At 37.7% G+C, this 17,820-nt stretch overlaps 1 protein-coding gene across 1 annotated transcript in view; it reads right to left on the reverse strand.

Moving 5' to 3' along the window:
* LOC149081134 (uncharacterized) overlaps positions 1–17,820 on the reverse strand; it is a 109,405-nt gene that overhangs the window by 31,341 nt on the left and 60,244 nt on the right. The window contains exon 5 of the mRNA XM_089238293.1: positions 5,532–5,596. Coding sequence (XP_089094419.1) covers positions 5,532–5,596 — 65 coding nt within the window. The remainder of the gene's footprint in view (positions 1–5,531; positions 5,597–17,820) is intronic.

The raw sequence follows: 17,820 nt of genomic DNA on the forward strand, positions 1-17,820 counted from the left end.
ATTACTTTCATTTAACCACTCTTATTATCAGTTTAACCCTTACGCGTGAAACTATACTTATTTTACCATATAATTCAATTAAAATAAGTATGAAGAAGATAGGCCTAGATCCTTTGTGATGAGTACCCTGCATAAATGTGTGACCTTTTTTTAATGTTTTTAAATCAAACAAGTTGGGTTTTTATGCTTGTTTACAAGTTAAATGGTGATAACCCCATTTTAGGAAGAAAGCTTTTCCGACTTCTTTGTCCCTTAATATCCAACCAAGAGAGGAGGGTTGAGCGATGGGGACGATCACCACAAACAGAGTCTGATAATATGGTAGAATGAATCTGTCCCGTATTGTACGGTACAGTACACTCTGGATCTGCACCTGGGGGGGGGGGGAGGCGCTGACCACTGTTTTTGCACCGGGCGCAACTAGGTCTAAGACCGGCCCTGGAGACACCCAGGCTCTGTCACACTCGGTGATATAAGCACATTGTCCCAGGAGACTCGGGTGCCTCTGGGGAACCTAACCATTTATAAAGCTTAAACAAGATACAAATACATGGGAAGGTGCCATTATGCACATTGCCAGAAAACAAGTATAAAATTTATGATCGAAAAATGGTAATTGAGGTAAGTAAATCAAAATTATAAATCACAGGTTATAAGTCACATAATCATCATAATTGAGAATAGTTCTTGATAAAATTTGATCAGGGATTCTCTTCAGGGATTTTCATAGACACTTTTTATTAATTGATAGTAACTAAATCTGAAGCCGGACTGGTCCAATCACTGCACCACATAGTTTGATTACGTCCAGAAGACATTCGTCAGACTCAAAAATTGCTACCTTCAATCAACTTCTCTGTAAGCGTGTGCCAATCAAATCTATCCTTGACTACTCTGGCTTCTCCTCTTCCTCCTATCCAAACAGATGTATGAGACGTATGTTAAGACAAAAGATAAACAACAAGTACTAGCCTGATGGTCAGTCAAGCCAATGGATGGATAATGGCACGTTTGAGGCTGAGCTTTTTTCCATCTAAAATGCAATCTTGGGTGCTTCTTTACATGAAGAAGCTGCCCTAATAAAATCGGACAAGCAGTCTCTAATCCTCAGTCAAGTCATGAAATGGCCAGGACAATAAGAAAATTTCACTGCAATCATACCAGAATAAGCCTTTCCTGGGTAAAAGCACATACAGGCTAATGGGACAATGAATTGGCGGATACCACAGCGAAGGAAGTTACAGAAGGCGGAATCATTAGAGATGATCTGCTGCCTTCCACATCGCACGCCAAAACAATCCTTTGGGAGGATCTACTGAATAAATGGCAGCAGAGGTGGGATGATAACACAAAGCCAGGACAATCATGGATTCCTGCAACATGTTGCAGCATAGAACCATAAGTGGTAACATGAAATTTCGTTATATGTTCATAACAGGTCATGGCCAGTTTCTGTCTAATTTTTACAGGTTCAAATCAATCCTCAGTGATAAATGTACATGTTTGGCCATAAGCACGCCTCTTCATTATGCAACTTTATGCCCAAGACTTAAAGACAATGCCTTCCACTTCAAAAAGTCAGTTGAACATCTGTAAATACCTTGGCTTGAGTGCATCCTGTAGGATTCACTAGAGTAGCACCCTGGAGATAGAGTTACAGCCCTGGAACCAGAATCAGATAAGAGAACCACCCATCCCTGTTAGGTGATCCAGTAGAATAAGATCTCAAGTACAGTCAAACCTTGTTAATGAGTCACTCTTGGGAGAGCAAAAATATGACTTAGTAAGCGGAGTGACTCGTTAAACGGAGTAAGCCATAGCTGTGCCAATTCCTGCCTGAGGATAATTGGGACTTCCAAAAAGTGACCCGGTAAGCAGAGTGGCGTGTTAACCGGGTGACGCACTAACGAGGTTTGACTGTATACACCCAGACAGAAACATCATACTAGGACTTTTTCTTCCACACCGAGCACAACTCAGGTCTATCATCATCTATGGGCGATTGACTACCTAGTGAGTTGTGCCAGAACTGTAACTGTGTGTGTACCTAACAGTCAGTGCATATGTAGTGTTGTGTTTGATTTTTTTTTCAGTGCTGCCATCTACATTTCATGTATGCATCATTAATTTCAATGTCTAATATTGGTGGAATCTGATGTAACAACATCAGAGTTGAAATGACGATGCCGATATAACGAGTATGAAGGGGTTGGTGCACGCATATTTTCCGAAAAACACATTTTTCAATTTTCAAATACCGTGATCTTTTCTCATCTAACTCTGTTCAAGTTTTTGTTCTGCCTATACTAGAAATATTTTAAAAATAGTTTGATACAAACTGCTGACAGGCATTATATATGATAATGTTTTCCACTAAAATGTTTCTTTCTCTAAGTTTTTTGTTAGTTAAAAGGAACATTTTTTTGAACACCATTCATTCAAATGTCTTGAAACTTTGTTTCTCTCAATACCAGGGCCATAACTAGGTTTGGGCAACCGGGACACTGCCCCCGAGCCAAATGGGAACCCTCAAAAAATTGACACATATTTTGTATAATAACAACCTTTTCAAGAAAGGCCCTGAAAGAAAAGTCTGCCCTGGGGCCCCTGAAAAGGCACGCTATGACCCTGCTCAACACCATGGTGATACATACTTTAAAAATCATGGCACAAAAATATAGGTAAATGTTAGTGATTTTTGAAAAAGTTGCATGTTGTTTAAAAGATTAGAGACATTATTAATTATCTAGTTAGAGAAAAAATAACTAACAATTAAAATCCTAAATGCTCTCGTTAAATTGTATAAAAATATCCATATAGTATTTGAGAAAAAGACTGAGTGCCTAAAGTGAATAAAAAATTTGTAAACGTTCTTTAAAGGAAGGAGATTTTTCCCATAGAAAAGCCAAGATCATGCACCAACCCCCCCCCCCCACACGATGTTTTTACATTGATATTGCCGATATAGTGAGTGCACTTGAGCAATGTTGTTGCATTGGACTACACCTATATAGTGAGTGAGCTTGAATGATATTGCTACATCGATATAGTGAGTGCGTTTGTGCGATGTTGTTAAATCAAATGCCACAGATAATAAACATTGAAGTTGAAATGACGATGCTGATATAGTGTTTTCTTTACGGGAGGGGGGACATACAATAATTAAAAAACTATTTGATAAATTTAGTGTTTAACAGGTATGATTGGATTTGGAGAAAAATACACTTACTTATTATTGTTTTTAACTCTGCCTCACATAAATTAGAACGTACCTTTTCAGATTTCCACAGTGTTTCAACACATGCCCACGTGACGTGAGCATGGCGGATGCAAGTTCACCACATCTACAGACAAAATGTTTGAGAGTCCAGATTCTGCACCCAGATTGGTCAAAACAAAAGGTTGCTGGAGCGCTGGCTGTTTGGCTACTTTCCTTTTGCTTTGCTAGTTTCCTCTTTGCTTAGCTAGTTTTACTTTTCATGCTATGCATCATTCTTCATATATTTTTCACTTTTTTCTCCCTTTTCGATTTTTTAATCCTCCTTTAAATTTTAATCTTACACTTAATTTTATTAATTTAACAAAAGGCCCTTCTCAGAGCCAAATCGCATTAATCACAATGGAGGATCTTCCTAGTAGTTACTGTTATAATAAAGTGATCAGAAATGAAGAGGAGGGAAAAACTGTAGTTTTCAGAGTAAAAGATGTAGTAAAAAAAGAAACTGCTGTGGTAAATGCTCAGGCCTGTAACCAAAAATTTTGTTCCAAGGAGGGGGGCTGAAGATCGAACAACAGATTTGGCCATCTCTTCCACCTTTTGAGTAATTTTCTTCCCCCCCTCCCTCGCTATGGCCTTGTAAGTACTGTATTAGCTTTTCGGTTATACCTGGGATCTTCAACGTGTGGCACATGGGCCACATTTGGCCCTTGGAGATTTTTGTCGTAACACATCAATCATTTTCAGAAAATGGTTGAAAATATTGAAAAATGATTTATTCCAGAAAATTAAAGAAATAATTTCGGAATCAATGAAAAATATAATTACCAAATTTATGAAAGAAGAAAAAAAAAATACTGCAGCATTTCTTTCTTTTTTCATAACATGTAACTACATGTAATTTCGGAATTTATGAAAGAAATAATTCTAGAATAAATGAAATAAATAGTTCTAGAATAAATGAAATAAATAGTTCTAGAATTTATTTAAGAAATAATTCCAGAGCAAATTGATGAAAATTCAGAATTATTGAAAGAAATCATTTTAGAATTTTTCAAGTTAATAATTCCCGAATAAGTGAAAAAAAAACTCAATGAGAGAGAAATATTTTCATAATTTCTGATAAAATTATTTCACAATCAATAATTGCATAGTTAGTGAAAGAAATGATTTCAAGGTACGTATAATGCAGTGAAAAGGAAAATAATTTCAGAATTGCCAAAATAAATAATTACAATATCATTTTAAGTGATTTCAGATTGAAACTAATCTCAGAATTAATTAATTTAATCAGTAATTAATCAAAAACTTTTTCGGGATTAACGAAAAAGATATTTCATAGCTAATCAAAATTGAAAAATAATGTTAATAACTTCAGAGTAAATAAATGTCTAATTATTTTTCTCCCTGTTCAACACAGGACCCCATTGACACCCCTTCTATTAAATGACACAAAATTACATAAGTTGGTGGCCCGCGAGCTTATATCAAATGAAATCAAAGTGAAGGCTTAAATCTTGTGGGTGTTGAAACTAGTGATGTCCCACTCATCCTATAATAATTCAAGGATGTTGAAGAAATTTTTAAGGTAATTTTCAGATAGTGACATTGCAAAAAAGGAAAATCTTGCATTTCTTGATTGTGTTCCGATTTTCCACATTAAGTGTATTTGAAAAGCATAAATGAGTGTTTAAAAAACGCAATAATTAATAAGCTACGATCATGATGGTACATGATAAGAATAATTATTATAATTAATTTTGCAATTAGTATAGTTAGTTTTTTATAATTCATTTATATTAAATTTTTGATTAAAAAACTACCTGGAACTTTTTAAAAATTTCACTGGAAAAGTCGGGGAAATTTTATCATGAAAATTTATTTTTTCTTAACACCCAGAATCCAAATTTATTTTGTTTTTACTCGGTCAAATGTAACCGATACGCTTATTGGTTGAATTTTTCATGTTTTATAAAACTACTTTTCTAAAACTTGTGTAAAACTTGAAAAATGCAACCAATAAGATTATCTGTGACATTTGCTCGAATGTAACTGATAAGCTTATTGGTTGTATTTTTCAAGTTTTATAAAAGAACATTTATACCACTTTTATAATGTAATCCCAGCCTGAGAATTATTTTTATAGCTTTCATATGCAGGTACACAAAATGAACTTTGAAATATTACGTTACTGACATTTTGTATTGCAATAAATGGAATACATTATTTTCAGATATCTAGTATCTTTGTTTTTCTGTAATTTAATCGAAATAGTATATGTTGCGGTTGAATAGAAACAAGCAAAACATCTCACCTGAACCAAACTTTTACCATCAAAAAGAGGTGATACTATAATGATCCTGATATGCGATGCTGAACCTGAAATGAAAAAGAGGAAAAATATTCAATTTGAGGCATTTATGCTTTGGTTATAATTCGGTGAAAAAGAGAAAACTCCATACATATATACAGTGTGACCTGCACTGTAAGGGCATCAAAGGGAGATACAAAAGTATACCTTATATTGGAATGGCTTGAAAATTTTTACTTACTGTAATTTCCTGCATATAAATCAGTGGCAGAGTATTATGCAAAGTTATGTATGGGATATATGTGAATTTTTGTTACTTTGAGAAAAAATGTTGTGTATAATATACTACTACTTGACTGTACATCTATCTCATATAAAACTTCTACAGAATTTCTAACAAATTGGCACATGCCAGAATGTGTGTTATGCTATCTGTCTTCCATTTTCTGAAATAAAGATGGAAATGCTTGGATTTTCATGTTATGTCAGTATTGTGGTGTAGGTCTGCCTGCTCTATGTGGAGATACTTTTTCAAATGGGGGACTAGCTCGCATTCGAGCCTTGAAGCTGGAAAAACCGCAAAAAACCAACTTCGGTCATCAACAACCACTATGTCGTTGATGGGGTTCGAACCTAGATACAAGACAAGAGTCCAGCACGATCCCCACATGATCGCGCAGTGGCTGTATAATATACTGCAGTGCATAATCCCTACATGCGAATTTCATTCATCAATAATAAAATATTTTGGAATGGAATGAGTTGTTATATAGACATGGTAATATAGTATGGTGATCGTAATAATAAAATAGATTTTGTTTTCTACTCGCTTTATATGACATCTACAGACTTAACCATCTATGGCCCACCCCCATAAAAATGTTGTTGCTGCAGTCGGGTCCTTCGCCAAACCTCTGTCACCAGATTCATCCCGTTGGGTGGATCTCTCCTGGATTCTTTGCAAAGGACTTGAAGATGGGTAGACACTCACAGGAACGAGGATTCAAGAACAAATAATCATCTTTATTTACATTAACTAAACATACTACTAAAACTAGAGTAGCCTTCCAAAAGTATTGTCTCTTCGAATTCTATTCTCAGAGTCCATTTAGGATCTTGTCCTCCTATTCTAACAATTGCATGCCACGTGTACCTTGCATGCGTTCAGTCTCTTCAAATTTTGCCCTTCATAACACATTACCCCCTTTTCTACAGTTGAGAATCCAGTGCTCTCGTTGACGGCACTCCTTTAGGCCAGCAAGAGCAGCAGTAACTTCAAGTCCCAATTGTATTGGTACTTCGACACAAAAAATGAGAAGTGATTCAGGATGGTCTTGTTGAATCCCTCCACCATCCCATCGGATTCCAGATGAAGCGGAGTAGAACACATCTTTTCCATTCCCAGAAGTTTGCACATCTGAAGGAACACCGCTGATGTAAAGTTACTTCCCTAATCGGAATAGATCAGCATGGAGACTTCGAATCGAGATACCCAATTCTATACCAACACTTGTGCCAGCGTCTCAGCCTCCTCATTGAGAAAAGGAAATGCTTCCGGACACTTGAACAGTCCATCACTACAAGTATATACTTGTTACTATCACGGGTTTCAGGTAACGGTCCTAGGATGCCCAAGGCGATTCTGTCGAATGATGCACCAACATTGTAGCATTTAAGTCGGGCAGCAGTTCACTTTGGAGGTCTTTTTCGGGCATCACAGGTGTCATCGGTACCAATAGAATAGCACACAAATCCTCCGTAGCATTCTGGTGATGATGAAATGTCCATCAGTCACGCTTCCGTGCGACCCTTTCAAAACTTCTTCCACACAGCCTCTGGGTATGATGAGTTGCTATCTGAAAGTCTCTTTCCAGCCTAACTTCCAATGATGATAGAGCATGCTGTTTCTCATCTCCAAGGAATCCCAGAGGGCCCAATATCTCTTTGTGGTCGTACTGGAAGAGGTGACATCTTGCCATGTTGGTCGATTCCCAGTGGATTCCTTCCAGTGTATGACCACTCGTATGTCCGGATCTTCCAGTTGTGCTTTTTAAGTGTTCTCGTCACTCCAAGGATCGTCACTCAAGTCCTGAGACTTTAGCTGTCTCACAATAGGGTCGGCAGGCTCGTATTTCCCTTCTAACTTGAGGCAACGATGGCAGTTCCGTGGGCATGGTCTACTTGATAAGGCGCAGGAATCTCTTAGTGATGCTCTCTTACGATGCTGGATCCTTCTCTTACGGCTTCCTGCCTTCTCAAGAGAGCTGTTTCGATCCCAGTATCGTCCATGCTCCCGTCAGAGATTCTTGCTTCTGGAATGGCCATCACTTTCCGCTGACGGACTTTGTTGTGACAACCTCCAATTAGGACGAAGTTCTGTTCTTTCATTGTACGCAACTGTCATTGTACAAATCAACTTTCATTGTATGAATTTCTGAAGAAAGTCCATGCTTCTTCATGTCGCCGATGACCGTGGTGATATCTTGTTTCAAGTGGGCAATATCCTCCTTGACAGCAGCTATGGATGTGTTGACAGCGGCGATACTGGACTCCACGCTAACTTTCACCTGGGCCATCATCTCCATCGAACTGTTCTCCTACCTCTTCCTTTTCCATCCTTCTTGTCTTCACCATTCAAGTCCTTGCAGCATCGTGCCACTGGGTCACTCGCCAAGAACCTGCCACCAGATTCATCCCGTCATGTGGATCTCTCCCGAGGTCTTTGCCAGGGCTGTTATTTCAACTTTTTCTGGGGGGGGGGCGGCAAAGCACATGTACTCAATGTATGTATATATTATATTTATTATACCACTTTTAGTGTATTTTCGAAAGCCAGGGGAGCCCCTGCCCCCCCCCCCCCCTAAATGACGGGCCTGGTCTTCGCTGAGGACTTGAAGATGGGTAGACACTTGTAACGTATCTATGGGCCCCAGACGTAAAAGTCTGAAGTCATCATCACTTAAAAACATAAATGTTACTTTTGGTTGTTTTTAACCGGCAGCGGTGGTCATGTGGCGACGATCAAGGTCGATCATGATGTTTCCGGCCTGCGATCACGATATGTAAATGAAATTACCTTGAAGCCGATTGGCTTGTCTAGACACGTACGGCTGGAAGTTTTCCTTCTAAATATCGGCCATACATTGTCACAATCACTCTATTTTGCACACACTCATTCGATTACTTCTTGCTTTTACTACTTTAGAAGCTAAAACTAGTTGGTCTCGGAATCAATCGTGAAATCTTAAACAGGATGTTGTAATAACAAATAACTACTTCTTTTGTTCCTGGCGGGTCCAGTGAAGATGTTTTAATGAAAATCTAATATGTTTCATAACAAATTTTCTGTTTGGTGACTGGCCGCCCACATTTGGTGATCAAAACCAGAGTGGTTTACTCTTGATGAAGCTTCTAACTTGGTTCTAATGGAGACGTTCAGTATTTCCTCCTACTTCCGACGTTGATTTGGCCAAACTCTGATGGACTTTCATCTGTAATCGTGGGGAGATCTTCTATCTGACATTAGCTGCTGGTGACTTGTCTTGAAACATGGAACTATTCAGTTAGTTCTAACGGAGTGAATGGACCTGCACCGTGATCGTGACTAAACGACACCAATCTAGTTAAGGAGTGGAAAGGTGATATTTGTCTAAATGGATATGGACTTCCAATGTTGGGACCCATCCATTGGAATACGAATATACATCCTATTGATACGAGCCATGGAATAGATGACTTTAACTCAAAAAATTGTTCCTAAAATTAAAAAATTTTTCTCAATGAATGAATGGAACTTAACTTAAAAAAATGTTCTAAATGAATGAACTGAATTTAATATTCATTAACCAAATGTAATAAAGCAATCAAAGTGAAAATTTCGAACTTGTTGTCTGCAATTTAACAATTATAAGGAGCGGTCGAGCACACAATTTGTAGCATCCCTTTAAAAGGCTTACATGCACGGTTCGAATTATCCAGAGTTAAGACAGACAAGTAGGAAATAAAAAACAAGTTTGTTTTGTATCACTTTTCAATTGTTTTATTACATTTGGTTAATGAATATATTACATTAAATTCAGTTCATTCATTTAGAAAAAATTTTTTTAAGTTAAGTTCCATTCATTCGTTAAGAAAAATTTTTTAATTTAAAGTCATCTATTCCAAGGTTCGTATCAATAGAAGTGGATGGGTCTCACGATTGGAAGTCCATATCCATTTAGACGAATATCACCTTTCCGCTCGCCGACTAGATTGGTGTCGTCTAGTCATGATCACGGTGCAGGTCCATCCACTCTGTTAGAGCCAACCGAAGAGCACAGTTCCCTGTTTCAAGACAAGTCACTAGCAGCCAATGTCAGATAGAAGATCTCCCCACGATCACAGATTAAAGTCCATCAGAGTTTGGCCTAATCAACGTCGAAAGTTGAAGAAAATACTGGACGGAAGCTATTGTTGTTCCAATATATAAAAAGGGAGACCCTTCTAGACCAGAGAATTTTTGTCCAATTTCTTTGATCTCCACGATCTTGAAGCTCTTCTCGTCTATCTTGAACAAAAGATTAAACACTTGATTACGAGTTCGTGAAATAATACCAGAGGAATAGGCGAGGTGCTGGGCGGGTTACAGCTGTGAAGATCATGTATTTACTTTGAATTATCTGATTCAGGAAAAACTCTCCAGACCAAGCCTTTATGCCCTTTTCGTAGATTTCAGAGCCGCATTTGATTCCATAGACCACGAAATTCTTAGAAAATTTAGTTGGACGTTCTTAGAAAACTTAGTGAGTGAACCTCAGCCAAGGTGATCTAGAATATGTACTACGGGTGGGGGGGGGGGCTAAAAAAAATTTATTTTTGCATTTTTGCAGCAGGAAAAATGTTTTTGTAACAGCATTTATCAGTTTTGTAGCACTTTAAAATTTTAGCAGCAAATAAAATACACAGTTTTTATATACATATATGCAGTAGCATATGCAGGATTACTTTTTACTTCAAAAAAGTGTTAGCTCAGAAGAACGGGGGTGTGTTTCCCCCCCCCCCAAAAAGGTACAAAATCTATAGAGATCTTTTTAAATTTTTAAATCATAAAAAGATTTCGAGAGACTTCTTGATATATATATATATATATATATATTTACATTCTCTACAATATCAACAAATGCGAGGCTAACATATAGTATTACAGATTTTAGAAATAATTCGAAAATCTGTGTTTTTAGATTTAGCTTGTAGACCTGGTAATCACTAATTTAAAAAAATCACTAAAGGAGAGACTTGAAACACTCATTAGAAAAGTAATTATTTTTCTTGTTTTTGTAGCTGATGCAAGTCTAAGTTGTGCTTTTGTTCTCTTCAGTTCTAAATATTTTTGAACATTTGATCTGGCTTCTTTTACCAGAATTTACCCATTTCATATTTAAAATAATAAGTGTTTCTTTTTGAGTTAGCTCTTGATCATTACCTCAGTCTGATTCAACATACTTTGAGATGACTTCTATTCCTTGCTCATTCTTAGAATATTTATTCGAAATTTTCAGAAATTTGAATATAGTGATTAAAAACTATAAGACTTAAATTATTTGAAAAGTAAACTATAGAAATAAAAACTGTAGAATAATGATTATAAACTATTAGATATTTATAATACAACGATTCTATTTTCATAAAAAATTCAATCCGAGTACATCTACTTTCATCATCTATTTTTCACTGATTTGTCATTACTCCATGTATATTTTATTCTTTAAGCATCTTTAACAGATTTCCAGTCTCTTGTTTTGTGTTTCCAAGTTTTACATCATTCACCAGCATGTTCAGTGTTCAATGGAAAATGGTTTCCAGATGACCATTAATTAAAATTACTTTGTCTAGACCATGGTCGTGGTTGGTTTGTTTGAAAGGTATTTGATGTAAAAAGCTTATTTAGGCAGACAAGCAGTGGTAAAAAAAAATTCACAAAACTTTTCTTTGGGTATGTGGTAGATACTCTGATGATGGAACGAAAAGAAAATTCATGTAAGTGTTGCACTTGTTATGTGTTTATGTGCTGCCATCCTTCTTCCAAATCAAAAATGAGAATGAAAATGAAAACTTTTTCTGAAAATTTCAAACTATGGCTGTATTGGATGGAATAATTTTCAGAAACCATTGTAATTTCTGATTCATTTTATCTAGCTGGAACACAACTCAAGATAGTATACAATAAATATGTGTAAGTTTATGAAGTAAGTGAATATAAATCTCAGGATGAGAGCTTTAATGATGATATAATGAGCCTATGTTATCTCTCACCATATTACTCATGGCATATACTAAATCTGAGTATCCCAAAGATAATTTTACTCATGCAGATTATATGCCAGAGAGGCACCAAAATTATGTCTTGCACAGGTGAGAATTTTGTCTTAAGCCTTCCCTGCTCCTTCACATGATTGTACAGAGGCTATTATATATTTTTTTAATAAAGGGACCTGTGAAAAATTGCGACCCAAATGTCCATAGAAAATAACAACCTAGGCAAACCACATTCCCAGTTGTGGAAGCCCCTAGCTGTCTGTATAACTGCTCTATCCCAAAGCACTGTAGCCTGCGTGGGATGGCCGTTAAAAAAATGACAAGTGCAGGGTGATTTATTTCATAGGTTTGTTAGATCATCTCATATTTTATGATACAGACCAATGTTTCTCATAATATTCAGATCTTAGAAGGGGCGATTGCCGTCCTCTGGAACTGTCTGTTTTGAAATCGGCTATAAACTGTAGATCCCAATACAATTACCCCCTGGTATGCAGAATATGATAATGATGTGACAAAAATGGTCACTGTAGTTGAGAGGGATGCTAGCTTGTTACTGTATTATTTTCATTATCAGAGTATCTACCACATACCCAAAGAAAAGTTTTGTGAATTTTTTCTTTACCACTGCTTGTCTGCCTAAATAAGCTTTTTACATCAAATGCCTTTCAAACAAACCAACCACAACCAAGGTCTAGGACAGTGATTCCCAACGTGGGCGATGGAATATTCCAGGGGACGGTAGAAGCTACGGGTATAACATAGGATCCTATTTGTTAGATTGCGTTGGGGAGTGATGGGAGAAAAAATTTCTCAAGGGGGCAATAGGACAAAAAAGGTTGGGAAACTATGGTCTAGACCAGTGTTTCCCAAACTTATTCAGCCCATCGCCCCCTTTTCAAAAACAAAATTTCCCATCGCCCCCCTGGAAGAGATGTTAAAAGCCCACATATTAAAAAGTTGAAAGATGCAGTGGCGAATTTTTGATTTTTTTACATAAATGTTTTCCTGAAACATTTCTAGTATAAAAAGGGTTAGAAATTCTAAAATAATTACAATTAAGAAAATTACAGTAAATTTCATTGCAAAACAAAAAAAAAATTAAATTTGTGAATTATAAAATTATAAACATATGCATATAACACAAAACATATGCATTTAGTTGCATTTATTGTGGTCAAAGTAATATTCACATCACACAAAAAATATCCATTAATGCGCAAAACTACAATTGTTACTTAGTTTTAATAAAAATAATTTTATTAATAGATGTTTTCTAAGTGTGATGATTGTCGCTTGGTTTTACTATGCAGTGTTCTCAAATCCTCACAATTAAATATCTGTAGGTGATTTCGATTTTTTTCGAAAGATTTGTGACTGCATTGAAACATCTCGCACATGAAAAATTTTCAGTTACATTAGAACCTCTCAATAACGGACACTCACGGTATGGCCGTCTTAAGAGCATCATGGACCCCCGTCAAGTGATTTTTCTGAGGCCCTACCTGGGAACTTCTCAAAAAATTAAACTACTTCTCGTTTTTCTGAGATCCCTCTTTTCTTCAGGAGCCCATGTGTTAAGACAGCACTGACTCACAGGACCGAAAATTTTTGCCGCTAATGAGGAGTGTCCGTTAATGGATAGTAAAATAATCAGTCTCAACGGGAGTCCGGAGACCCGTTGACATAATTCAAAAAGTGTTTGATAACTGGAGGCGTCCGCTAAAAACAGGGAGTGTCTGTTACGGGAGATTCCTCTGTATATCCCCATAAATTCCAGGCACGGTATTTGCTTTTACAGAAAGAAAAGTTAATAGCCATCTTCAAATTTGAACGTCACACCGTCTTTTAATGTTATTTCTGCCAATTTTTCTTGTGTAAATGTGATAATTGATATTGTGGAAGATTGAAAAGAAAAGTATCAAAAATTGTTATTTTTTTCATTCAGTACAGATTATTTATTTCATTGCAGATTGTAAGGATCTCTTGGGATGATCAGAGAGGTTACATAAAAAAAAAATATATTATTTTAATCTCCCTCTCCCCATTGTCAACTGCACCTTACACATTCCTGAAACAATTTAAACTACATTTAACATGTGTTACGTACTCCTATGAAATCGCGTATCCAGAAATTTTATTTTATACAAAATTATTCGCACCAACGCATGTTGGAGTTGAGTGTTCTACTTTGACATGGAACACAAAATAAGGTTTCGATGATAAGTTCCAGTGAATGCATAAAACTTCATTAATGATAAAATTCAGCCAATCCTTATTATTCAAGTTCGAACAAAGCCACTTGCAACACGGCTTAATTAGAAATTATATATATATTTATTTAATATGGAATTGATGCAAACTACTCGGCAGTTTCGATTTTATAGTGGCTGTCTTAGAAATATGCGCACATGGCTATCCAATTAGAATTAGTGTTGTTGTAACACACTAAATACACAATCGAGTTCACACTCTCTGAAGCATGGGTCGGCAACCAAATTTACCTGGCAATCTACTGCTTTGACTTTTCCCCTTCGTAGTTTTAAAATTTGATCATTTTTGTCGCACCACTGTCATTTTCTGCACACGAGGGCTAATTAGACCGGGACCTACAATTTATCGCCGATTCTGAACGGCAGGCTTATTTTTTATACTCATTGAGAGGTTGGTGCGCTAACCCCTCGATGGGGGACTCCCTGCGGTAGTAATTTCTTGCTGCGGTCAAGTCGCCGTTTTTTGTTGTCCCCCTGTGTCAGGGAAGTTTTTCTGACAAGGATGAACCGGGTATCGAACTCGCCACACCTCTAAACATCCTTTGGTACTTTAGGTGAGTATCTTATCGACCTGGGCTACCGCGCCCGTTTCAAAATTTCATCGTTAAAATAAATTCATTTTTGAAATTACCGATCTTGGGAGCTCATGAGACATTAGTTGGTGTTTTTGGTTTGTTAACCAAGTAAATTCTGAAACGAACTCGAACGCGAGTATTTTTTGTTATATTACCTTCTTTTTTCTGTCATGTTATTTCGGGTGTGTACAGTTCCTTAGGAGAAAATGAAGTTTCTCACCAAGGAAGATAATGAATGAATAAAAAAAGAAGACATCTGATATTTTATTTAGATAATTTCCTATACAAAACATTTTCCCGGCATTATATTCGCTGGGAAAACAAAATATTTGGACTCAAGTCACAGAGGCCCTAATTCCTGCCTTGCCCAAGACCTCTTCGTGTCTAAGTCGGACTCCGGCTAGCTGCCATTTATTTTTCAAATCGCCAGAGTTACTGCGATATTATATAGGTCCATATTTTAAGAAAATGTAATTTTACATTATTTCAAGCGCAGGTCTCTCACTTCTTTCTTGATTAAAACTGACAAGCATCGGGGGACTACAATTGACTCTCTCCCTCTTTGGTTTCTTCTACATATAATTCTGAATGACAATCATTCTAAATATTTACCATTGTTTTATGAATATATCTGAAAGCTCGTTAGATTACAATGAATTTCAACCCTTTCAGCTCAAACATATTAAAAGGAAAAAAATTCGGATGCAACCACGCTAATTAAACGTAAAACTACAATAAAAAATACTTTCAGAGATATGATTGATAATATAATTATATATCCTTAAGTAATACTATCAATATAAGGCGCAAAAAACCAACGATGTTCACTAAAAATACCCGGAAATTCATTGGTGTTTATTTCCGTGTATTTTTAACGAATATCGATGGTGTTTTGCGTTCTACATTGCTAAAAAGGTAATTTCATCATACTACACTGCTGGCCACCCAAATTGCAACACCAAGAAAGACAAGAGATATCGCAACAATATTTATTTTGTAGATAACATGTTGACCAAGCATCAAATGACTAAATTTATAGACTTCTGTGAAGTGTGGTTCCTGCCAAAATCAGTAGCCAGAGCAGCCGCCATTGTTGGAGATCACCGCTGCCACACGCCTCTGCATTGATTCAAAGAGACTTTGGATGTGTTCTTGGGGTACAGCAGACCAAGCAGCTTCCACGCGTTGCCAAAGTTGATCTGGTGTGGCAGCTGGGGATGTAATCTGGGTCAATCGTTGAGCAACCTCGGACCACATGTTCTCTATTGGCGAAAGATCCAAAGAGCGAGCTGGCCAGGGAAGCAATTCAATCTGGCGATTGATGAAGAACCTTTGGACAATGCGTGCCACGTATGGTCGTGCATTATCCTGTTGAAATATGGCTGTGGGCAAGCCCTGAAGGTAAGGAAGGACAACTGGCTCCAACACCTCGGAGATGTAGCGCTGGCTTTTTAAAGTACCGGCAATGCATACTAGAGGAGTGCGAGAGTGATATCCAATACCGCCCCATACCATAATACCCGGTGCAGGACCAATGTGGTGGTGCATAACGCAGCTGTTCAGCATCCTCTCTCCACGGTGTCTCCAGACTCGAATCCGACCATCGTGGTGTTGCAGACAGAAGCGTGACTCGTCAGTAAAGACAATTTCATTCCATTGTGCCGTCCACATCCTTCTTTCATCGCACCATTGGCGGCGGAGACGTCTGTGGTTCTGCGTCAAGGGTAGACGAAGCAATGGACATCTTGCGGACAGACCACTCTGCTGTAAACGCCGTCGAATGGTACGCGCAGACACTGGATGATGCGGTACAGACTGAATGTGCTGTGCTATGGTTCGTGATGTGGATGAGCGATCCGTCACTGCCATACGCACAATACGCCTGTCATCACGTGAAGTGGTGCACTGAGGTGGATGCGATCGAACACGTCGGTCCATCGTACCCTCCTGCATCCAACGATCACATATCTGCATTACAGTTGTTTGGTTTCGTCCAACACGACTACCGATTTCCCTGAAAGATAATCCACAATCTCGGTAGGCCACTATCCTTCCTCTGTCGAACTCGGATACTTGATCAAAAGATGATCGCTGTTTTCTACGAGGCATAATTGATCTTTTTTTTGAAAAAAACACAAGAAAAACACAATTGCCGTACTTCAAATCGTCGAAATCTCCAAGCCTTAAATAGCACTTTGAAGTGGCGCCACAGGCGCGCGTGATGTGCGTCTGCATTGAAATTCTAATCATTTGCATATCTCACCTCCGCTAATGCATGTTGTAAATTTCATATTATTTGCATGCTTCCTTCAGGGTGTTGCATTTACGGTGGCCAGCAGTGTATTAATATACTACGATGCTTAAGAATGAGTCGATTTCGAATTGAGTAAAATCACTCTTGAAAGGTCGTATGACAATGCATCATTTTCTTTCAAGGAAAAACACTACATAAGTCACCGTAAAAAAAAAAATTCAAGTCAAAAAAATAAATTTTAATAAATTTTCTACTAAACCGACACCATTGCGAGAAGAAATTTCTATCATCCGATGCTGAAGGAGCGTGTATCCCCCCCCCATATTCTTCGCAATATTCGAACAAGAAACGATGCTTGTTTGCGGAGATAGTACCAAAATTTCCCTTTTGTCCTTATTGTCATAATCAGTGCGGTTACGGATAACGCTCTTGATAAGCATTAATAGATAGTATAGGCACCGAAACCTAGGAGCTGAGGCCCTTTGCGCCCCCTCCCCCAATAAAATTTTTAAGGGGTACTGAGCCCCCCCCCCTCCCCCCCGCAATTAATTTCTAAAAATAAAATGCAATGCACGTTCTCTCTGTCCTGCGTACACGCTTGGCTCGTGTATACGGGACGACAAGCAACTTTATGCCTTTCCCCCTCCCAGTGCCGTTGGAGCCAGGGGTGCTGTGGGTGCTCGAGCACCCACGGAAGTTTGTAGAATGGGTCCGAGCACCCACAGAATTGATTCAAAAATCGAAATTTCCTACATGAATCTCAAGACGGGCACCCACAGGTTCAAAACACTTCCGACGCCCTGCCCCCTCCAATATTTTTTTTATGTCGGTGCCTCTGATAGATAGTACTGCCCAAGTGTTTTACATAAGTCATGAAAATCGGTCAATATAAGAGG

This window comes from Pholcus phalangioides, unplaced genomic scaffold (assembly GCF_987345545.1).
Source record: "Pholcus phalangioides strain wild (caught in Gottingen) unplaced genomic scaffold, Ppha-v1.0 ptg000010l_1, whole genome shotgun sequence".
Lineage (NCBI taxonomy): Eukaryota > Metazoa > Arthropoda > Arachnida > Araneae > Pholcidae > Pholcus > Pholcus phalangioides.